The following is a 25,589-nucleotide window of genomic DNA, read 5'->3' on the forward strand; positions in this document are numbered from 1 at the left end:
GAAAGCGAGTGGTTGATTGGTTAGTGAGTATTTTTCTCATTTATCTTTCAAAACTCGATTAATTTTAGGAATTGTAAGATTTTATTATCATTGCTAAGGGTTACTAATAGTAGTAAAGCTTATTAGACTGGCTTGGAGTATTTCCTCATTATTACTATTGCTATTGGTAATGTTTATTACTACTGGTGAGATTTTTAATACTATTGGTAACGTTTTAATATTGGTAGGGTGTCCTAATAGTGGTAAGGTAGAGTATTGAGTAAGTTTATTATTAGCAGTAGTAAGGTTATTACCACCATTGGTAGGGTTATTATTAGCAGGAGCAGGGTTTTATTAGTAGCAGTGTTTATTTGGAGTACCAAAGTTTATTATCTAATAGAGGAATGGCAGGGCTGCTCCAACCTCTGGAGTGCACATCTTATGCTATGTGGGAACTGGACACTTCTCATGTCCTGGATAACCATATGTGCAGGAAGTGTTGTCAGTTGCAGCAGCTTGAGCTCTGGGTTTCAGAACTTGAGCAGCAACTGGCGACACTGCAGTCCATCCATTAGGTTGAGGGGGTCGTGGACAGCATGTTTATAGTTGTGTTCACCCCATAGCTTAAGAGTATACAAGGAGAGAGGGAATGGGTGACAACCAGACAGTCAAGAAGAAATAGGCAAGTAATGAAGGAGACCACCAAGCTTATCTCACTTTCTAACCTGTATTCACTTCTGAATACTGAAGAATGCGATGGTTCATCTGGGGAGTGCAGCCGGAGCCAAGGCCATGGCACCACGGCTGGTTCAGCTGTACAGGGGATACAAGGAAGATTGGAAGAGTGATAGGATAGCCAGGGGAACAGACAGGCGTTTCTGTGGTCACAGACATGAATCCCAGATGGTGTGTTGTCTCCCTGGTGCCAAGGTCAAGGATGCCACTGAATGGCTGCCGAGCACGCTGAGGTGGGTGAACAGCCAGCAGTCGTGGTCCACATCAGAACCAATGTCATGGGTAGGAAGAGGGATGTGGTCTTTCAGAAAAAGTTTAGTGAGCTAGGTAAGAAATTAGCAAGCAGGACCTCAAAAGTAGTAATCTCTGATTACTCCCAGTACTCCGTGCAAGTGAGCATAGAAATAGGAGGATAGTGTAGATGAATACATGGCTGGAAAGAAGGTGCTTGAGGGAGGGCTCTAGATTCCTGGGATACTGGGACCTGTCCTGGAGAAGGTCGGACCTGTACAGGCTGGATGGGTTGCATCTTAACATAGCTGGGACAAATTTCCTGGCGGGGCGATTTGCTACTGCTATTGGGGAGGGTTTAAACTTAACTTGGCAGGGGTGTAGGAGCCAGGAGATAATACAAGAGAGGGAAAGTAAGGTGTATGGAGAGTTGGAAAACACAGAAAGCACTAGAGTAGGAAATAGTCAAGTGTTAGGTGGGGTCAGAGTGAGGGTGTTAGACAATAATAGAGATCGCAGTAGTTCTTTATTAGATGGGAGTGGACTGAGAAGGACTACGAGGAATGAAAGACAGGATTATAATGCATGTGCGAAAATGCACAAAGTGTTGTGAATAAGGTTGGTGAGCTACAAGCACAAATATGGGAATATAATGCAGAGGCAATAACGGAAACATGGCTCAAAAATGGCAAGGACTGGGTGCTTAATAGACAAGAATATAAAGTGTTCAGAAAAGAGAAGGAAAAAGGGAGGTGGGGTAGCAGTCGTGATTAGGGAAGACATTGCAGTGCTGGAAAGGGAGGATGTCCTTGAAGGGGCAAGAACAGAATCCATTTGGTTAGAGCTGAGGAGCAAAAAAGGGTATGATCACACTATTAGGGGTATTCTATAAGCCTCCAAATAGTGAGAGGGAGATAGAGGAGCAAATCTGCAGGGAAATCACAGAGATGTGAAAGAACTATAGAGCGATGATATTGGGGTAATTTAATTACCCAATTATCAATTGGGATAATTTTAGAATAAAGGGTAAGGAGGGGGAGGAATTTCTAAAATGTGTTACAGAGAACTTCCTTGATCAGTATGTTCCCAGTCCAACTGGAAAAGAGGCATTGCTGGATCTGGTGCTGGGAAATGAGGTGAGCCAAGTGGACCAAGTGTCTGTGGGGGAGCACTTGAGGAAGAGTGATCATCATATCAAGGTTAGACCAGTAATGCAGAAAAGCAAGGAACAAAATAAGGTAGAATGTCTAAATTCAACACAATGAGAAGGGATCTAGCCAGGGTAGAATGATCGGCCCCTTATCCTAACTGTGCCCCCGTGTTTCAGATTCCACGAACAGCAGAAACAATATCTCAGTGTCCACCCTATCCAACCCCTTCAGAATTTTGTATGTTTCAATGAGTAAAACTCTCACTCCTCTGAACTCGAGAGAATATAGGTCCAATTTCTCAGCTTCTCATCATAGGACAACCCCCTCACCCCACATTCAGTGATCCTTTGCTGTACCACCTCCAATGCAATTATATCCTTTCTTAAATATGGAGACCAAAACTGCACATAGTACTCCAGATGTTGTCTCACCAACACCCTGTACAATTGCAGCAAGACTTCTTTATTCCTGTACTCCACTCACCTTGCAATAAAGGCCAACATGCCATTTGCCTTTCTAATTGCTTGATGTACCTGCATGCTAACTTTCTGTGTTCCTTGTACAAGCACACCTAAGACAAGACTTCTCTTTTTACATCAACACTAACAAGTTTCACACCTTTTAAAAAATATTCTGCTTTTCTATTTTTACGACCAAAGAATTACTACATTATACTCCATTTGCCATCTTGTTGCCCACTCAGTTAACCTGTCTATATCTCTTTGCAGCCTCTCTCTGTCGTCAAAAAGGGGCCTGGAAAATGATGGTCAAACCCTGCACTATTTCCTCCCCAACTTCTATTTATCTCCTGTGAAGTATTACATTTGAGCCTGGTGATTTAACTACTTCTGAAGATGCTAAACTCCTTAACATTTCCTCTCTCATTCTCCATTATCTCACACGCCTCCTTAACCACAACATCTACTTCGTTCCCCTCTTCTGTGAAGGCAGACACAAAGTATTCATGAAGAATCGTGCCCTCATCTTCCACCTCCACACCGATCACCATTCTGGTCTCCAACAGGCCCTACTCTTGTTTTTAGTTATCCTCTTGTTCTTTATGCATTTACAAAACATCTTCAGGTTTTCCTCTATTTTACTTGCCAGTATCTGGGGGCTAAATATTCCTGGATACAAGGTGGGTACCAAATATTTCTGGGATACAAAGTGTTCATGGTGGGGGTGCTGGGTAGCTCAGTTGGCGAGATGGTTAGCAAATGGAAAAGAACAATATCAACAGCGTGGGTTCAATTCCTGTTCCAGTCTGAGGAAGACAACAGAAAACCATCTGTCATCCTACAAGAGAAGGGACAGTACTGGACCTAATCCTAGGGAATGAAGCCAGACAAGTGGTGGAAGTGTCAGTGGGGGAGAATTTCAGGGATAGTGACCAAACACTAAGATTTAAGGAAGTTATGGAAAAGGACAAAGAGGGACCGGAAATAAAGGTACTGAATTGGAGGAAGGCCGATTTCAATATGAAAAAACATTTACATACCAACAGACATCGAAGGTGAGGATGTGCATTCCAGGGCTGCTAAGGAGGATACAATCCACAAGGGCCAGAACTGGTTAGACCAGCAGGTCACATGACTAACTAGGGTTTTCTTTTGAACTGGCCACAGAGAGTTTGAACTCAGAAAGACTGTTTGCTCCTGGACTAAGAAGATCTCTCCTGTCTGCTCCCATCTCTTTCTCACAAGTCTCTGAATCCACTTAAGACACAGGAACCCCAAGACAGGAAAGTCTCCTACAGCGAACAAGGTGTAAGAATAATACTGGACCCCAACGAAAAGCAAGATCTACCGACAAAAACTCTACAGTGAACTCGAAGAACCATAATAAAAACTCTTCATATACTGCTTCAAATTTTTCCACTTTATTTTTTCTTCTGTTCTTTTCTGTCTCTATTTGCATGTGCATATCGTGTATGCATGCAAGCATGGGCGCGTTGTGTATCCATCGGTGTCAACTGAATTAGAGTTTAAGTTCAAGTTTAATAAATTTTAACTTTTCTTTAAACCTAAGAAAGCCTGAGAGTGACCCTTAGACACCATTCTCACCTGGTCATAACAGGAGTGAGTGGTGATTACCTGGAACTCGCTTCCCACGAGGGTGGTAGAAGTGGAGACAATCAATAATTTAAAAAGGAAATCGAAATAACAATTGAGGGAAATAAACTTGCAGGGCTAGGGGACTGACTGGATCGCTCGACAGACTCCAGCATGGACTCGACGAGCTGAATGGTCTCTTGCTATACTGTAATGACTCCATGACTCTATAACCTTTTATTAGCCAAAGCCCAGAACACAAGTGCAGGGAAGTTTTTTTTTTATTCATTCATGGGATGTTGGTGTCGCTGGCTAGGCCACCATTTATTGCCTATCCCTAACTGCCCTTGAGAAGATGGTGGTGAGCTGCCATCTTGAACCGCTGCAGTCCATGTGGGGTCGGTACACCCACAGTGCTGCTAGGAAGGGAGTTCCAGATTTTTGACCCAGCGACAATGAAGAAACGGCGATATAGTTCCAAGTCAGGATGGTGTGTGACTTGGAGGGGAATTTGCAGGTGGTGGTGTTCCCATGTATTTGTTGTCCTTGTCCTTCTAGTTGGTAGAGGTCGCAGGTTTGGAAGGTGCTGCCTAAGGAACCTTGGTGTGTTGCTGCAGTGCATCTTTTAGATGGTACACACTGCTGCCACTGTGCGTTGGTGGTGAAGGGAGTGAATGTTTGTAGATGGGGTGCCAATCAAGAAGGCTGCTTTGTCCTGGATGGTGTCGAGCGTCTTGAGTGTTGTTGGAGCTGCACCCATCCAGGCAAGTGGAGAGTATTCCATCACACTCCTGACTTGTGCCTTGAAGATGGTGGACAGGCTTTGGGGAGTCAGGAGGTGAGTTACTCACCTCAGAATTACTCGTCTCTGACCTGCTCTTGTAGCCACAGTATTTATATGGCTACTCCAGTTCAGTTTCTGGTCAATGGTAGGCCCGAGGATGTTGATAGTGGGGGATTCAGCAATGGTAATGCCGTTGAATGTCAAGGGGAGATGGTTAGATTCTCTCTTGTTGGAGATGGTCATTGCTTGGCACTTGTGAGGCACAAATGTTACTTGCCACTTATCAGCCCAAGCCTGGATATTGTCCAGGTCTTGCTGCATTTATACACGGACTGCTTCAGTATCTGAGGAGTCATGAATGGTGAACATTGTGCAATCATCAGCGAACATCCCCACTTCTAACCTTATGATTGAAGAAAGGTCATTGATGAAGCAGCTGAAGATGGTTGGGCCGAGGACACTACCCTGAGGAACTCCTGCAGTGATGTCCTGGAGCTCAGATGATTGACCTCCAACAACCACAACCATCTTCCTTTGCGCGAGGTATGACTCCAGCCAGCGGAGGGTTTTCCCCCTGATTCCCATTGACCTCAGTTTTGCTAGGGCTCCTTGATGCCATACTCGGTCAAATGCTGCCTTGATGTCAAGGGCAGTCACTGTCACCTCACCTCTTGAGTTCAGCTCTTTTGTCCATATTTGAACCAAGGCTGTAATGAGGTCAGGAGCTGAGTGGCCCTGGCGGAACCCAAACTTAGCATCACTAGGCAGGTTATTGCTAAGCAAGTGCTGCTTGATGGCACTGTTGATGACACCTTCCATCACTTTACTGATGATTGCGAGTAGGCTGATGGGGCGGTAATTGGCCAGGTTGCACTTGTCCTGCTTTTGGTGTACAGGACATACCTGGGCAATTTTCCACATTGCAGGATAGATGCCAGTGTTGTAGCTGTACTGGAACAGCTTGGCTAGGGGCGCGGCAAGTTCTGGAGCACAGGTCTTCAGTACTATTGCCGGGATATTGTCAGGGCCCATAGCTTTTGCAGTATCCAGTGCCTTCAGTCATTTCTTGATATCACGCGGAGTGAATCAAATTGGCTCAAGTCTGGCATCTGTGATGCTGGGGACTTCAGGAGAGGCCGAGATGGATCATCACCTCGGCACTTCTGGCTGAAGATTGTTGCAAATGCTTCAGCCTTATCTTTCGCACTGATGTGCTGGGCTCCCCCATCATTGAGGATGGGGATATATGTGGAGCCACCTCCTCCAGTTAGTTGTTTAATTGTCCACCACCATTCACGGCTGGATGTGGCAGGACTGCAGAGTTTCGATCAGATCCGTTGGTTATGGGATCGCTTAGCTCTGTCTATCGCATGCTGCTTCGGCAGTTTGGCACGCAGATAGTCCTGTGTTGTAGCTTCACCAGGTTGACACCTCATTTTGAGGTATGCCTGGTGCTGCTCCTGGCATGCCCTCCTGCACTCTTCATTGAACCAGGGTTGGTCTCATGGCTTGATGGTAATGTGGGGGATATGCCAGGCCATGAGGTTACAGATTGTGGTTGAGTACAATTCTGCTGCTGCTGATGGCCCACAGCACCTCATGGATGCCCAGTTTTGCATTGCTAGATCTGTTCGAAATTTATCCCATTTAGCACGGTGATAGTACCACACAACACGATGGACGGTATCCTCAATGTGAAGACGGGACTTAGACTCCACAAGGACTGTGCGGTGGTCACTCCTACCAATATAGTCACAGACAGAAGCATCCGCAGCAGGCAGATTGGTGAGGACGAAGTCAAGTCTGTTTTTCCCTCGTGTTGGTTCCCCCACCACCTGCCGCAGACCCAGTCTAGCAGCCATGTCCTTTAGGACTCGGTCAGCTCGGTCAGTAGTGGTGCTACCGAGCCACTCTCGGTGATGGACATTGAAGTCCCCCACTCAGAGTACATTTTGTGCCCTTGCCACCCTCAGTGCTTCCTCAAAGTGGTGTTCAACATGGTGGAGTACTGACTCATCAGCTGAGGGAGGGCGGTAGGTGGTAATCAGTAGGAGGTTACCTTGACCATGTTTGATCTGATGCCATGAGACTTCATGGGGTCCGGAGTTGATGTTGAAGACTCCCAGGGCAACTTCCTCCCTACTGTATACCACTGTGCCACCACCTCTGGTGGGTCTGTCCTGCTGGTGGGACAGGACATACCCGGGGATGGTGATGGCAGTGTCTGGGACACTGTCTGTAAGGTATGATTCCATGAGTATGACTATGTCAGGCTGGTGCTTGACTAGTTTGTGGGACAGCTCTCCCAACTTTGGCCTCAAGCCCCCAGATGTTAGTAAGGAGGACTTTTCAGGGTTGACAGGGCTGGGTTTGCCGTTGTCGTTTCCGATGCCTCGATCGATGCCAGGTGGTCCGTCCGGTTTCATTCGTTTTTATTGACTTCGTAGCGGTTAGGTACAACTGAGTGGCTTGCTAGGCCATTTCAGAGGGCATGTAAGCGTTAACCACATTGCTGTGGGTCTGGAGGCCAGACCAGGTAAGGACAGCAGATTTCCTTCCCTAAAGGACATTAGTGAACCAGATGGGTTTTTACAACAATCGACAATGGTTTCATGGCCATCATTAGACTAGCTTTTAATTCCAGATTTATTAATTAAATTCAAATTCCACCTTCTGCTGTGGTGGGATTCGAACCCATGTCCCCAGAGAAATACCCTGGGTCTCTGGGTTACTAGTCCAGTGATAATACCACTACGCCACCACCTACCCTTGTTATGCTGGAACTGTATAAAACACTAGTTAGGTCACAGCTAGAGTTCTGCAACATTTCTCATCATTACAGGATGTGATCGCATTGGAGACGGGACAAAGGACATTTATAAGGATGCTGTCAGAAGTGGTGAATTTTAGTTATGAGGAACGATTGGATAGATTGGGGTTGATTTCTTTGAAACAAAGGTGGCTGAGAAGAGATTCAATTGAGGTGTATAAAATTATGAGGGGCCTAGACAGAGTGAAGGTGGTCCTATTTCTCAGCAGAGAGATCAATAACCTGGGGGCATAGATTTAATGTAATTGTTGGAAGAATTAAAGGGGGATTGAGGAGAATGTTTTTTCATCCAGAGGGTGATGTGGTCCTGAACTCACTGCCTGAAATGGTGGGAGAGGTAGAAAGTCATCATCGCAAAAAGTCCATTCATATGCACTTGAAGGGCCGTAACCTACAAGGCTACAGCCGAAGAGCTGGGAAGTGAGATCAGGCTGGATGGCTGTTTCTTTGTCAGCGCAGATACGATGGGCTTAATGGCTTCCTTCTGTGCTGTAAATAACTACAACTCTATAAAGAGATATTAGGGTAGATGGCCAACAACTTGGTGAAAGAGGTAGGTTTTAAGTAGCACCTTGAAGCAGGAGAGAGGGAAAGAGAGATGCAGAGGATAAATGGAGGAAATTTCTGAGTTTAGGGACTTGACTGCTGAAGGTAGAGCCAATGTTGGAGCAATTAAAATCGGGTTACTCAACAGGCCAGCTTTGGATGAGTGCAGATATCTTGGAGGGTTGTAGGGATAGACAATATTACAGAGATAGGGGTGAGGCCATGGAAGGATTTAAAAACAAGGATGAGAATTTTAAAATCGAAGCATTGCTTAAGCAGAAGTCACTGTCGATCAGCGAGCGCAATGGGTGATAGGCGAACAGGATTTGGTTCAAGTTAGGATAGGGAGAACAGAGTTTTGGATGACCTCAGGTTTGTGGAGAGTAGAATGTGCGATTTTGGCCAATCGTGTATTGGCAGTGGATAGAGGGATACAGCACTGAAACAGGCCTTTTGGCCCACCGAGTCTGTGCCGACCATCAACCACCCAATTATACTAATCCTACATTAATCGCATATTCCCTACCACATCCCCACCTTCGCTCAATTCTCCTACCATCTACCTACACTAAGGGCAATTTACAATGGCCAATTTACCTATCAACCTGCAAGTCTTTGGCTGTGGGAGGAAACTGGAGCACCCGGTGGAAACCCACACGGCCACAGGGAGAACTTGCAAACTCTATACAGGCAGTACCCAGAACCGAACCCGGGTTGCTGGAGTTGTGAGGCTGCGGTGCTAACCACTGCGCCACTGTGCCGCCCAGTATTCAAGTTAAAAAGTCACAAAGGCATGGATGAGGTTTTTGGCAGCAGAGAGTTGATGCAGGGGCAGATTTGTTGGAGGTAGAAACAGGTGGTATTAGAGGTTGTGAACAGTCTGGTTCAGTCTCAGTTGCCAGGTAGAGGGATTGAGCCAGTGGCTAGAGAACGGATTATTGGCAAGGACTAAATACAATGGCTTTGGTCTTCCCCTATATTTAGTTGAGGATATTTCTGCTCATCTAGTAGTAGATGTTGGACAAGCAGTATGACAATTTAGAGATAATGGAGGGGTCATCAGCGTACATGTGGAAACTGGTGCTGTGTTTTTGGATAATGCCACTGAGCAGCAGGATGTAGATGAGGGGGCCAGGAACATGGAGTCACTTACGGCACTGAAGGAGGCTATTTGGCCAGTCAAGTCCATGCTGGCTCTCCACAGAGCTACGCAGTCAGTCCCACTCCCTGACTCGATCCCCGTTGTCTCTCAGGTGGCCATGAACACTAATCCAAACAAACTCACTAATCTGCATGATGCTGGATATCAAACATTAGCAATTTGTAGCAATGGAACGCAATCATACTTGAAGAAACTCAGCTATTAAGATAACAATGTATGAGGCAAAAATGGATCCGTACATGCTCAAGAGGCACGAAGACACAGTTCATATTGGGAAGTTTCAGTTTCCCACTGGAAATTTGCATAGGAAAGTTTGGTATTTTGAATGTAGGTGTAGACATATATGCAGCACTTGCTAAGAACATGGAGAAAGCCAGAATACATGTTACGGTACCAGCAGTGGTCTGAATCAACTTTGCAGACAATAGTGAGTACAAAAGACAAGGTTGAAAAGTGCACAACAATCTTCAGCCAGAAGTGTTGAATGGATCCTCCTGGCCCTGTTCCTGAGGATCCCACCATCACAGATGCCAGTCTTCAGCTAATTTGATTCACTCCACACAACATCAAGAAATGGCCAAGTGCAGTGGAGATGACAGAGGCTACGGGCCTTGACAATCCCAGCTATAGTGCTCAAGACCTTGAGGTCCTTAGCTAATCTGTTCCAGTACAGCTAAAAAACTGGCATTCACCCAACAATGTGAAAAATTGCCCAAGTACATAGTGTTCATAAAAAGGACAAATCCAAAATTGCCAATGACTGCCCCATCAGGCTAATCCCAATCATCAGCAAAATGATGGAGGAGTTATTAACAGTGCGATCAAGTGACACATAGTCACCAATAGCCTACTCAGTTTGGGTTCTGCAACACACACTCATTTCCAGATCTCTTGTGAAGTCCACAAAATGGAGAAATAACAAGCAATATAGAAAATCACAACTACCTATTATTGTATAAAACTGCAGCTTTGTAGAATGGCACTATTCTGTCTGAATCAGGAGAAGCCGGCGTTGGGGAAAACATAAGGAGCCAGCAAGCTAATCATTGTGCTGTTCATACAATGCATGAGTACCGACAGTTATAGCTGTGCAGGGCAAGTGAACCATTAGTCAGTGGAATCTTACATAAATAGGACATAGGCTGTTCAGCCAATTGAGCATGGTCTGCCATTCAGTTCGATCATGGGTGATCTGCATCCTAACTCCATTTACCTGCCTTCTTTCTGCAACCCTCAATAAACTTTGCCAAACTCTAGTTTATCATCTTTTCCATGCTCCTGACCTTCACCTTCCCTGCAGGTGTGGAAGGAGTCTGCTTGCACACTCAGTCAGATGGCAAGCTCTACAATCTATCAAGGCTGAAAGCAAAGACAAAAACACATCATGTCCTGATCAGAAAACTCCTCTATGCTGATGATGCTGTGCTCGTCGCTCACACAGAAACTTAGCTCCAAAGACATATGGACTGTCTCTCCCGTGCCTGTAACTTGTTCTCCTTGACTATAAGCGTCAAGAAAACAACCATGGTCATGGGACAAGATATTGCATCTCTGCCCCTGATCACACTAAACACCACCCCACTGGAAGTGGTTAGCAAATTCTGCTATCTTGGGTCCACGGTGATGCAGAGCTTGACACACGCGTAGGGAAAGCAGCTACTACCTTTGGCTGACTTGCGAAACGCGTATGGAATAACACCAAGCTGATTCTTAGGACCAAGCTGATGGTTTATAAGGCCTGTGTTCTCAGCACCTTGCTGTATGGCTGTGAAACATGGTCAACTTACAGCGACCAGGAAAAGCAGCTCAATAATTTCCATCTTCGCTGTTTGTGGCGCATTATGGATATATTCTGGCAAGACAAAATCACAAATGTGGCAGTCGCTCAAAGGCTGAGCTCCCAAGTGTATTGGCACTAATCAAACAGAGGCGGTTATAGTGATAGAACCATTGAAAAGGTACAGCACAGAAGGAGGCCATTCAGCCCATCGCGTCCGCACCGGCCCAACAAACTAGCCACCCAAACTAATCCCACCTGCCAGCACCTGGTCCATAGTCCTGCCGGTTACAGCACTTCAGATACATGTCCAAGTACCTTTTAAAAGAATTGAGTGTCTCTGCCTCCACCACCATTCCTGGCAGCGAATTCCAGATAGCCACTACCCTCTGGGTGAAAAAGTTTCCCCTCATGTCCCCTCTAATCCTTCCATCAATCACCTTAAGTCTGTGTCCCCTGGTAGCTGACCTCCCCACCAAGGGGACAGGTCTACTCTATCTAGACCCCTCATACTTTTGTACACTTCAATCAAGTCACTCCTCAGCCTCCTCAGTTCCAGGGAAAACAACCCTAGCCTATCCAATCTTTCCTCATAGCTGCAATCTTCAAGCCCTGGCAACATTCTTGTAAATCTCCTCTGTACTCTCTCTCGATAGAGCAATTATGTCCTTCCTATAATGTAGTGACCAGAACTGCACACAATATTCCAGCTGTGGCCTAACCAACGTTCTATACAGTTCGAGCATCACATCCCTGCTTGTACTCTATACCTTGGGCAATAAAGGAAAGCAATCCATATGCCTTCTTCACCAAAATAAAAGCAAAATACTGCAGATGCTGGAAATCTGAAATAAAAACAAAAAATGCTGGAAATACTCAGCAGGTCTGGCAGCATTTGTGGAGAGAAGCAGAGTTAATATTTCAGGTCAGTGACCTTCCATCAGTCCTGATGAAAGGTCACTGACCTGAAACGTTAACTCTGTTTCTCCCTCCACAGATGCTGCCAGACTGCTGACTATTTCCAGCATTTTTTGTTTTTATTATGCCTTCTTCACCACTCTATCTACCCGGACATGCACTCCAAGGTCTCTCACTTCTCCTACCCCTCTCAACATCCTCCCGTTTATTGTTTATTCCCTCACTTTATTTGCCCTTCCCAAATGCAACACCTCACACTTCTCTGGATTGAATTCCATTTGCCACTTTTCCGCCCGCTCAACCAGACCATTCATATAATTTTGGAGTCCACGGCTTTCCTCCTCACTATTAACTACATGGCCAATTTTTGTGGCATCAGCAAATTACCCAATCATGCTTTCCACATTTAAGTCCAAATCATTAATATATACCACAAACAGATCGGACATGTCCGCAGAATGAGATGGTCGCATACCCAAGGACCTTCTGTATAGTGAGATGGCTGGGGCCAGCCGACCAGTGGGGCACCCAAAGCTCAGCTGCATCGATGCTTGTAAGCATGACATGAAGGCCCTAACACACATGGGAGTCACTAGCGGGTGAAAGAGGGAAATGGTGACACTTCCTGTGGACTGGTGTGCACTACCACAATGACCAGTAGCTACAGCAGCTTGGCAACAGGCACCAACATCAAAAACAACAACTCACAGCGTAACTTGGCAGCTTCACATGTGGCACTTGCAGCAGAACCTGCCTCTCAAGGATTGGCATTCTCAGCCATCAGAGGTGCACCAAGAGAAGACACCAACCTAAACGGATTGTTTGCTGTGTGTCGATCATCTTTCGTAGATGGAAGGATGCCAAAACCAAAAACAAACCTCATCAATGTTTTGGGGGAGGGAGTTTGAGATTTCAACGACACTTAGTGTGAAGAAGTGCTCTATGATATCACCTCTGAACAGCTTAACTCTAATTTTACGGTTATGCTGTTTTGTTCTGCATCTCACCACCACAGAGTCATAGAGTTATACAGCACAGAAACAGCCCTTCAGCCCATCGTGTCCGTTCCGGCCATCAAGCACCTATCTATTCTAATCCCATTTTCCAGCCCTTGGCCTGTAGTCCTGTATGTTATGGAGTTTCAAGCGCTCATCTAAATACTTCTTAAATGTTGTCAGGGTTCCTGCCTCTACCACCTCTTCAGGCATTGCATTCCAGATTCCAACCAACCTCTGGGTGAAAATGTTTTTCCTCAAATCCCCTCTAAACCTCCTGCCCCTTACAATAAATCTATGCCCCCTGGTTATTGACACCTCCGCTATGGGAAAAAGTTTCTTCCTATCTACCTGATCAATGTCCCTCATAATTTTGTATACCTCCATCAGGTCCCCCCTCGGCCTTCTCTGCTCGAAGGAAAACAACCCTAGCCTATCCAGTCTCTCTTCAAAGCCCAGGCAACATCCTGGTGAGTCTCCTCTGCACCCTCTCCAGTGCAATCACATCCTTCTTATAGTGTGGCGACCAGAACTATACACAGTACTCCAGTTGTGGCCTAACTAGCATTTTATACAACTCCATCATAACCTCCCTGCTCTTATATTCTATGCCTCAGCTAATGAAGGCAAATATCCCATAAGCCTTCCTAACCACCTTATCTCCCTGTACTGCTGCCTTCAGTGATCTATGGACAAGTACACCAAGGCCCCTCTGAACCTCTGTACTTCCTAGGGTCCTACCACCCATTGTATATTCCCTTGCCTTGTTAGTCCTCCCAAAATGCATCATCTCACACTTCTCAGGATTAAATTCCCTTTGCCACTGCTCTGCCCATCTTACCAGCCCATCTATATCGTACTGTATTGTAAGGCTTTTCTCCTCACTAGTTACACCACCACCAAACACCAGAGGAAATAATTTTTCTCTACCTACCCAATCAAATCCTTTTAATCATCTGAAACACTTAAATTAAATCACCCCTTAATTTTCAGTATTCAAGTGAATACAAACAAAGTAGATGTAAACTGCTCTCACAATTTAACCCTTTTAGCCCAGTATTATTCTGGTGAATCTGTGCTACAGCATCTCCACGACCAATGTATCCTTCTTGTGGTCCAGTGCTCAGAACTGAATGCAGTTCTCTGGATCTGTAACAATATTGATGCAAATCTTACAAATCTAGGAGGAATAAATCAAAACAGCAGAGACCCAGCATGAGGGACACCACCACGGACAGAAGGTTAGAATGCTTTTAAAGATAAACGAACATATTAAGAGTACATAAGCCTCTTGTATGGGATGGGGGCAAAGAGATTGGTTGCTCATTACAGATTTGCAGCAGTGAACTGTAATTCCAAGAGGTTTGTGCATAGGAACTGAACAAGCAGAGAGTGTTCTTCTCTACTCAGAAGAAAGTGCTTTTAGTTTCTCCTTGGGAGAAACCAGACTAATGAGTTGCACATAATTTGTTGGTCGCAGTTGGTGGCACGAAATATATTCATTCCAGTTTCCAGCTGGCACTACAGAATGAGACATGATCATTAACCAGGTTCTCAGCTGGTAGTGTAAACCATGTCGTTCACATGTTTACTACAATACTGCACTGTAGTGGTTAGATTCTGTTTAGAACAGATGTCAAAACAGCTGAAGTGAAGCCCCTGTTGTTTGAGGTATGGAACCAGAAGACCAGATGAAAGCACTGTTGTCCATTGTGTACCAAAAATTCCCCCAAATTAAGAAATCTTCTGAACCAGAGGTGACATTGTTTCTCAACAGACTACACTCCTTTAATTAAGGAAATGACAGACCTATTTGAACAAATATGTATCAGTAAGAGTGCCCGTGTCTAAAAGTTTGCCACTTTAGCAATACTGTTCTTTGCCTGAATATTTGCAGTGAGCAGGAATTTTCCCCATTACTGATGTTTTCAACATGTGCTTGATAGGAGCTACAAAACTGGTCACCCAATTTCTAATTACTTTTTTTAAAACTTATTTCAAGTTGTACAATTGTATACGCAGGCTTTGACTAGAACATGAATATACTGATAAACCTATGGTGGTTGTCTTAATGTTTGGTAAATTTACACAGCTTTGCTGCCAGCCCATGATCTTGCTGAATGCAAGCACCAGTTGGAATTGGGACTACAACAATTCCTGCTGGTCCCAATGAAAGATGCATTTACTTCATAGTGCTAGATGCATTCCACTCTCCGACCTTCTGAAGGGGCTGGGCGCAAACAGTAACATTCCACTAAGATGCATGGTAACATCATTCTGATTCGATAATACATTACTAGCAACTACTGATGGTGAAATGCTCTGCACTTCCCCCATTGAGTTGCATATCTAAAATTAAATTAGAAAAGTACCTGCTAGGGTTGGCACTGTAACCTTATTCCACTCCCATGGTTGGTCATATTCCTCTGCAGGCCTTGTGTCGTCTTGTGGTAACTTGCTTTCCCTTAGGTAACTAGCATCACACTCTGTGTCTGAAACTACACCACTCCCTTCAAGTTCACAGGGTGTGTCATATAGCTGAATTTCTTTCTTCTGGCTCTCTTGCTTGTGAATCTCTGGGAAACAAAAGTAAGTCTCATGAGTGCAAAAGAAGAAAAGCAGCCAAGAAAAAAAAAATTCTATGAAGCATGCTGTTTAAAGTCCATATGATTTAATGTGGTTGCTATAAATTGAGGTTGTAAAAATATTAATATCAGGAAAACAGAAAATAAATTGCTACATCCTTTTCCAGTTTGATACTTTCCTCTTACCCCTTTACAGCTAAAAGCAATGATGCCTGCTGAGAGGTAGATCTGACCCAAAAGGCTATTCTTTGAGAGTCTGGAAAGTGTTGAAAGGCTGCTCATTCTCTCATAAGGCATTACAACCAAACCTGACGCTGTCTTACCAGGCATTGATACAAATGCCCATTCTAACAGGATCATGGAGTAACATTCCACTGTGGTTCATTTTCTTCCTGCAAACCCTGAGCACACTGAGGCCAACTGGATTTGTCTTTTTGTATTGCTGAAAATAGAGACATGTTGTCGAAGCTTTTCACCTTGCACTCGTCAGGCCAATCGCAAGAATAACCAATGTAAGGGAAAACAACAACTTATACTATATGAGAAGAGAGTGTTGAATGGTTATCAAGTGAACTCTGATTGGTAGAGGCATTGCCTTGACCAATCAGAGTCAAGCTGCCTGGTTTAAATTTTAAATGGTTCCAGGGATGGAGGATTTTAGTTACTAGGCTAGGTTGGAAAAGCTGGGTTTGTTCTCCTTAGAACAAAGGAAATTGTGGGGAGATTTAATAGAAGTGTACAAGATTATGACAGGCTTAGATAAGTTAGACAAGAAAAACTGTTCCCATTAACAAATGGAACAAGGACTAGGGGACACAGATTGAAAGTTTTGGACAAAAGATGCAGGGGGAATATGAGGAAGCACTTTTTTTTACGCTGTGGGTGGTAATGACCTGGAACTCGCTGCCCATAAGGGTTGTGGAAGTGAAGATGATCAATGACTTCAAGAGGAAATTAGATGGCCACCTGAGAGATGTAGATTTGCAGGACTACAAGGATCGAGTTGGAGAGTGGGATTGACAGCATAGCTCCGTGGAGAGCCAGCATAGACTCGATGGGCTGACTGACCTCCTTTGTTTCCATAAATGACTCGATGACTCCATGTCCAACTATCCTCCTCCATGGCTGCCTGATCACTGAAGCATGTAAAACACGTATATCAATATGAACAACTGTGTTGTCAGTTTATGCACCCTCATGTAAAAGCTGTGCTAAGGAAATATAAAATTTACAAAACCATTTGGCCAATTCTCCAACCACATGCTCATCAAGTGAGACTCCACGTCAGAAACCTCACCTCATGAAACTACCCCTAATATGTTTAGACTTGACAGTTAGTTGTTAAATGTTTGATAGATTTCTTGTATGAATTTGTAATGATTATCTGCATGAAAATAAAGCTTTTAAAAAAAACTTGAACCCATTAAAAATGCCAAGTGGTTAAGGAAAGATTGTTTGTACTGCATAGGTTTGAATCATTATACACACATCAACCTTAATATAATTCTGTTATACCTGAAGGCAGTGTCTAATTTTTGAGTGCCCCAATCATTTTAATCTATTGCATAAGACAAGATTGATCTCGCGTACATTTAAGAGAAAAAAAAATTTACACATTTTGAGCCTTCAAGGAATATTTTTTGGCTCTGCTCCAGACCTGTCAAACTCTTTTATCTGTCTCACAGCAGTTAAAATACTGCTTGATCTACACAGGTTCCATGACAAAACTGTTGCCTTTGAGAGACTTGTAACATTTCTTGTTCACACCAGAACTAGCATCACGGCCCAAAAACATTAGGTGCACAGGAAGTGTTTCCTGCATTTACTGTTTTCATTTCAGATTTCTAGCATCAAAGTGATGGAAGGTGTCGTTGACAGTGCTATCAAGCAACACTTACTCAGCAATAACCTGCTCACTGATGCTCAGTTTGGGTCCTACCAGGCCCACTCAGCTCCTGATCTCATTACAGCTTTGGTCCAAACATGGACAAAAGAGCTGAACTCAAGAAGTGACAACAAGGCAGCATTTGACCAGGTATGGCATCAAGGAGCCCGAGCAAAACTGGAGAAAATGGGAATCAGGAGGAAACTTCTCCACAGGTTGGAGTCATACCTAGCACAAAGGATGATGGTTGTGATTGTTGAAGGCCAATCATCTCAGTCCCAGGGCAATACTGCATGAGTTCCTCAGGGAAGTACTCCCCCGAGGGGGAATATTTGCTAGAGTGGTTGGGAGGGTTTAAACTAAAATGGCAGGGGGATGGGAACCTTTCCAAGGATTAAGAGGAGGGGGATCAAGGACAAGAACAAAAGACAGTAAGGAGAATAAGAAAAGTGATAGGCAGAGAAATCAAGGGCCAGAATCAAACAGGGCCACAGTGGAAAATAGTGGGAAGGGGACAGGTAATGTTAAAAAGACAGGCCTCAAGAATTTGTGCCTTAATTCGCATAGCATTCACAATAAAGTGGATGAATTAATCGCGCAAATAGATGTAAACGGGTATGATACAGTCGGGATTACGGAGACATGGCTGCGGGGTGACCAGGGATGGGAAATGAACATCCAGGGGTATTCAGTATTTAGGAAGGACAGACAAAAAGTAAAAAAGCAGTGCAGTTGCATTGCTGATTAAAGAGGAAATTAATGCAAAAGCGAGGAAGGATATTAGCTCTGATGATGTGGAATTTGTATGGGTAGAGCTGAGAAACACTAAGGGGCAAAAAACGTTAGTGGGGTTGTATATAGGCCCCCAAAATGTAGTGGTGATGTTGGGAATGGCATTAAACAGGAAATTAGAGACACATGCGACAAAGGAACATCTGTAATTATGGGTGACTTTGATCTGCATATAGATTGGGCAAATCAAATTAGTCACAATACCATAGAGGAGGAATTCATGGAGGGTATACAGGATGGTTTTGTGGAACAATACATTGAGGAACCAACTCGAGAAAAGGCCATCCTAGACTGGGTATTGTGTAATGAGAGGGGAATAATTGACAATCTAGTTGTGTGAGACCCCTTGGGGATGAGTGACGATAAAAGACAGAATTCTTCATCAAGATGGAGAGTGACGTAGTTCATTCTGAGACTAGGGTCCTGAATCTTAATAAAGGAAACTACGAAGGTATGAGGCACGAGTTGGCTATGATGGATTGGGAAACGTTACTTAAAGGGATGATGGTGGATAGGCAATGGCAAACATTCAAAGAGCGCATGGATGAACTGCAACAATTGTTTATTCCTGTGTGGCGCAAAAGTAAAACGGGACAGGTGGCCAAACCATGGCTTACAAGGGAAATTAGAGATAGCATTAGATCCAAGGAAGAGGCATACAAATTCGCCAGAAAAAACAACAGACCTGAGGATTGGGAGCAGTTTAGAATTCAGCAAAGGAGGACCAAGGTATTGATTAAGAAGGGGAAAATAGAGTACGAGAGTAAGTTTGCGGGGAACATAAAAACTGACTGTAAAAGTTTCTGTAGGTATGTGAAGAGAAAAAGATTGGTGAAGACAAATGTAGGTCCCTTACAGTCAGAAACAGGGGAATTTATTATGAGGAACAAAGAAATGGCTGACCAACTAAATGCATTCTTTGGTTCTGTCTTCACAAAGGAGAATACAAATATCATACCAGAAGTGTTGGGGAACACAGGGTTTAGTGAAAGGACGGAACTGATGGAAATCAGTATTAGTAGAGAAATGGTGTTGGGGAAATTGATAGGATTGAAGGCCGATAAATCGCCAGGGCCTGATAATCTACATTCCAGACTACCTAAGGAAGTGGCCCTAGAAATAGTGGATGCATTGGTGGTCATCTTCCAAGATTCTATAGACTCTGGAACAGTTCCTACAGATTGGAGAGTAGCTAATGTAACCCCACTATTTAAAAAGGGAGGTAGAGAGAAAGCAGGGAATTATAGACCAGTCAGCCTGACGTCGGTAGTGGGGAAAATTCTAGAATCCATTATCAAAGATTTTATAGCAGAGCACTTGGAGAACAGTGGTAGAATCGGACAGAGTCAGCATGGATTTACAAAAGGGAAATCATGCTTGACAAATCTACTAGAATTCTTCGAGGATGTAACTAGGAGAATTGATGAGGGGGAGCCAGTGGATGTGGTTTATTTGGACTTTCAGAAGGCTTTTCACAAAGTCCCACATAAGAGGTTAACATGTAAAATTAAAGCGCATGGGATTGGGGGTAATGTATTGCGATGGATAGAAAATTGATTGGCAGACAGGAAACAAAGAGTAGGAATAAACGGGTCTTTTTCTGAATGGCAGGCAGTGACTAGTGGGGTACCGCAGGGATCAGTGCTAGGACCCCAGCTATTCACAATATAGATTAATGATTTTGAGGAGGGAACTAAATGTATTATCTCCAAATTGGCAGATGACACAAAACTGGGTGGGAGAGTGAGTTGTGAGGAGGATGCAGAGAGGCTTCAGGGTGATTTGGACAAGTTGAGTGAGTGAGCAAATGCATGGCAGATGCAGTATAATGTGGATAAATGTGAGGTTATCCACTTTGGTAGCAAAAACAGGAAGGCAGATTATTATCTGAATGGCTAAAAACAGAGAGGGGAATATGCAACATTCTCTTACACCATTCGCTGAAGGTAAGCATGCAGGTGTAACAGGTGGTAAAAAGGGCAAATGGTAGTCGGCCTTCATAGCAAGAGGATTCGAGTACAGGAGCAGGAATGACTTGCTGCAATTATACATGGCCTTGGTGAGGCGACACTTGGAATATTGTGTGCAGTTTTGGTCTCCTTATCTGAGGAAGGATGTTCTTGCTATGGAAGGAGTGCAGTGAAGGTTTACCAGACTGATTCCTGGGATGGCAGGACTGACATATGAGGAGAGATTGAGTCGGTTAGGATTATATTCACTGGAGTTCAGAAGAGTGAGGGGGGATCTCACAGAAACCTATAAAATTCTAACAGGACTTGACAGGGTAGATGCAGGAAGGATGTTCCCGATGGTGGGGGAATCCAGAACCAGGGGTCATAGTCTAAGGATACGGGGTAAACCTTTCAGGACTGAGATGAGGAGAAATTTTTTCACCCAGAGAGTGATGAGCCTGTGGAATATGCTACCACAGAAAGCAGTTGAGGCCAAAACATTGTATGTTTTCAAGGAGTTAGATATAGCTCTTGGGGCGAAAGCAATCAAAGGGTATGAAGCGAAAGTGGGAACAGGTTACTGAGTTGGATGATCAGCTATAATCATAATGATTGGTGGAGCAGGCTCGAAGGGCTGAATGGCCTACTCCTGCTCCTATTTTCTATGTGTTCATGTAGTGTCCTAGGCTCAACCATCTTCAGCTCTTCATCAATGGCCTTCCCTCCATTTATTTATTTTATTTATTTAGAGATACAGCACTGAAACAGGCCCTTCGGCCCACCAAGTCTGTGCCGACCAACAACCACCCATTTACACTAACCCTGCAGTAATATTCCCTACCACCTACCTACACTAGGGGCAATTTACAATGGCCAATTTACCTATCAACCTGCAAGTCTTTGGCTGTGGGCGGAAACCGGAGCACCCGGCGAAAACCCACGCGGTCACAGGGAGAACTTGCAAACTCCGCACAGGCAGTACCCAGAAACGAATCTGGTTTGCTGGAGCTGAGAGGCTGCGGTGCTAACCGCTGCGCTACTGTGCCGCCCCATCATAAGGTCAGAAGTGGGGATGTTCGCTGAGGATTGCACAATGTTCAGCACCATTTGTGACTCCTCAGATACTGAAGCAGTTAGTGTCCATTTGCAGCAAGACCTGGACAACATTCAGGCTTAAGCTAATAGTGGCAAGTTACATTCATGCCACACAAGTGCCAGACATTGACCATCTCAAGCAAGAGAGAATCCAACTATCTCCCCTTGACATTCAATGGCATTACCATTGCTGAATCCCCCGACATCCTGGCAGTTATTATGGACAAGAAATTGAACTCGACCAGCCACATAAATACTGTGGCAGGTCACAGGCTGGGAATTCTGCAGTGAGTAACTCACCTCCTGACTCCTGACAGCACAAGTCAGGAGTGTGATGGAATCTTTTCCAACTACCTGGATGGGTGCAGCTCCAACAATACTCATGAAGTTCGACACCATCCAGGACAAAGCAGCCCGCTTGATTGGCACCTCATCCATCACCTTCAACATTCACTCCCTCCACCACCACTGTAGCAACTCACCAAGGCTCCTTCGACAACACCTTCCAAACCCACAACCTCTACCACCTAGAAGGACAAGGGCAGCAGATGCATGGGAATGCCACCATCTGCAAGTTTCCTTCCAAGCCAAACACCATTCTGACTTTGAACTATAATCGCTGTTCCTGGGTCAAAATCCTGGAACTCCCTAACAGCACTGTGGGTGTACCTACACCACATGGACTGCAGCAGTTCAAGGCAGCTCGCCACCACCTTCTCAAGGGCAATTAGGGATGGGCAATAAATGCTGGCCTACCCAGCAATGCCCACATCCTGTGAAAGAACAAAATAAAATTTCACATCCATTCTAATGTATGGTGCCCAGAATTGAACAATGGGCAGAATTTTAATTTGTCAAGGAGCATGGGTTCTGATGCGGACAGGGGAATTAAAATTCTGAAAAGTGCCAGTGGATCAGAAACCCGATGTGATGCCCCACTTTCGGGCTTTACCAGTGAGCGTTTGCAGGTGAGCGGGAATGCCTGTGGCGCTGTCAGGTCAATAAATTAAATATTTAAATAATCAATTAATTGTAGATTTAACTCAGGATTCTGGCTTTAACAGTCAGCGTACAGGTTTCCTAAGCTGTGTGGAACTTAGCAAGGTCAACAATCGGGAGAACAGCAGGGAGTCATTGAAAAACAAACCTGACAGACAAGAAAGCTTGTAAGCAGTGAAACTGAACAGCTGCAGCCCTGCCTATGGGAAAGGCTTGTTCTCACACAGCAGCTGTTCTGAGAGCCTGATTTCAACACTTGACAGGTGATTTCCAATTTCTTGGAAGTCATTCCATCTGCCTTGGACTTTACTCACTTTGATCTTAACTTCCATGTTGTCAGCCTTCACTCTAGCATGGCAGCAGTTTATGCAGCTATAGCATTGACCTCTGAAGAGCAGGAGGAGCAGCCACAACACCAGCAGCAGCAGCTGCCTTCTCTTTGAACAATGCCACTCCACAGGAAACAGGATAAGGACACAGAGCTCCAGCTCGAAGAAGGCAATAACCCCAGCACAGTGTATAGAAAGAAGATTAGCTTCCATGACATGACCAAGCAACAGTGCCTCAGGAGGTTCAAGTTTTCATGCAAGTCGTTGCTGGCATCTGCAGATTCCTGGAAGAAGACTTCCTCCTAAGAGGACTAGATGGGTATGTCAAGGTCACCACAGTCCTAAATTTCTTTGCCTTCAGCATCTTCTAGTGATTTGCTGGTGACATCTGTAGGATCTCACAATCAGGTGCCCACAAGGTAACATACCATATTTGCCAAGGCTGCCAGTTTCGTCCATTTTGAAACTGATTGAGGCCAGTCAGACACAGAGGGCTCTTGCATTTGCTGCAGTGGCTGGAATCCCATAGCTACAGGGAGTCATAGACTGCACAATGCGGCAGTCAAGGCACCCTGGAACAGCCTGAAGTCTTTAACAATTGAAAGGGTTTCCACTCCCTCAGTGTTCAGCCTCTATACAATCACTGGAAAGCATGTCGGTGCAAGATATCTGGAAGTTGTCATGAATCCTTCATCCTTCACCAGTCAGGTTTCCCTCCAAGCAGAGAGGGCGTGTGGCTCCTCTGAGGGCCTGGCTGATGACACCTGTGAGGAGTGATTCAGGTGCCTGGATAGATCTGGAGGTGCATTTCAGTACACACCATCAAGGGTCTTGAATATGATACTGGTCTGCTGTGCTTTCACAACATCGCACTGCAGAAAAGAATGGATCTGCAGGAGGAGGAAGGTGCAGGGCACTCGACATCCTCCAACGAGGAGGAGGACCATAGAATAATTATGGCATAGAAGGAGGCCATTCAGCCCGTTGTGTCTGTGCCGGCTGAAAAAACTAGCCACCCAATCTAATCTCACCTTACAGCACCTGGTCCATAGCCTTGAAGGTTACAGCACTTCAAGTGCGTGTCCAGGTACCTTTTAAATGAGTGAGGGTTTGGGCCTCCACCACCGTTCCTGGCAGCGGATTCCGGTGAATTTCACCCTCTGGGTGAAAATGTTTTTCCTCATGTCCCCCCTAATCCTTCTACCAATCACCTTAAATCTGTGCCCCCTGGTAATTGACCTCTCCATTTCGCGAAACAGGTCCTTCCTGGCCCCTCATAATTTTCTACACCTCAATTAAGTCACCCTTCAACCTCCTCTGTTCTAAGGAAAACAACCCTAGCCTATACAATAATATAAAAGCAAAATACTGCGGATGCTGGAAATCTGAAACAAAAACAAGAAATGCTGGATTCACTCAGCAGGTCTAGCAGCATCTGTGGAAAGAGAAGCAGAGTTAACGTTTCGGGTCAGTGACCCTTCTTCGGACCCTAGCCTATACAATCTTTCCTCAAAGCTACAACTTTCGAGCCCTGGCAACATTTTTGCAAATCTCCTCTGCACTCACTACATTACTCTGTAATGTGATGATCAGAACTGTACACAATACTCCAGCTGTGGCCTAACCAGTGTTTTATACAGTTCCAGCATTACATCCCTGTTTTTGTATTCTGTACCTCAGCCAACAAAGGAAAGCATTCCATATGTCTTCTTCACCACTCTATCTACTTGTCCTGCCACCTTCAGGGACCTGTGGACATGCACTCCAAGGTCTCTTACTTCTTCTACCCCTCTCAATATCCTCCCGTTTATTGTGTTTTCCCTCGCTTTGTTTGCCCTCCCCAAATGCATTACCTCACACTTCTCGGGATTGAATTCTATTTGCCTCTTTGCTGCCCACTCAGCCAAACCATTGATATCATTCTGGAGTCTACGGCTATCCTCTTCACTATCAACTATACAACCAATTTTTGTGTTAGCAGAAGATTTCCCAATCATGTCTCCCACATTTAAGGCCAAATCATTAATATATGCCACAAACAGCAAGGGACCCAACACTGAGCCCTGTGGAACACCACTGGAAACAGCTTTCCATTCACAAAAAACATCCATCGACTACAACCCTTTGTTTCCTGGCCCTGAGCCAATTCTGGATCCAACCTGCCACATTCCCCTGTATTCCACGGGCTTTCATTTTACTGACCTGTCAAATACCTTACTAAAATCCATCTAGACCACATTCACTGCACTATCCTCATCAATCCTTCTTGTTATTTCCTCAAAAACCTCAATTAAGTTAGTAAGACATGACCTTTCCCTAACAAATATATGCTGACTATCCCTGATTAATCAGTGACTTTCTTCTAAGTGGCAGTTTATCCTGTCCCTCAGTATAGATTCTAACAATTGACACACCACCGAGGTCAGACTGACCGGCCAATAATTATTTGGCCTATCCCTCGCACCTTTTTTTAAAAATGGTACATTTGCAGAGCTCCAATCCTCTGGTACCTCTCCTGTATCTGGTGAGGATTTGAAGATGATCCTCAGTACATCCACTATTTCCTCATGGCTTCCTTTAACAACCTAGGATGCAATCCATCCGGCCCTAGTGACTTATCCACTTTCAAGGATGTCAGACCCTCTAGTACTTCCTCTCTTATTATGCTTATCGTATCTAATATTTCACACTCCTCCCTTTTAACTACAATGTCTGTATCAACCCTCTCCTTTGTGAAGGCAAGTTTAATGTAACTTCCCTGCTCAGTTTTGACCTGCTAGAAATGAGTCTGTG

General features: G+C 44.6%; 1 protein-coding gene across 1 annotated transcript in view; it reads right to left on the reverse strand.

The window, feature by feature from the left end:
• Nucleotides 1-25,589, reverse strand: part of LOC137364732 (SH2 domain-containing adapter protein B-like) — a 175,238-nt gene that overhangs the window by 88,872 nt on the left and 60,777 nt on the right. The window contains exon 3 of the mRNA XM_068027764.1: nucleotides 15,532-15,735. Within this exon, the coding sequence (XP_067883865.1) occupies nucleotides 15,532-15,735 (204 nt within the window). The remainder of the gene's footprint in view (nucleotides 1-15,531; nucleotides 15,736-25,589) is intronic.

This window comes from Heterodontus francisci, unplaced genomic scaffold (assembly GCF_036365525.1).
Source record: "Heterodontus francisci isolate sHetFra1 unplaced genomic scaffold, sHetFra1.hap1 HAP1_SCAFFOLD_933, whole genome shotgun sequence".
NCBI lineage: Eukaryota > Metazoa > Chordata > Chondrichthyes > Heterodontiformes > Heterodontidae > Heterodontus > Heterodontus francisci.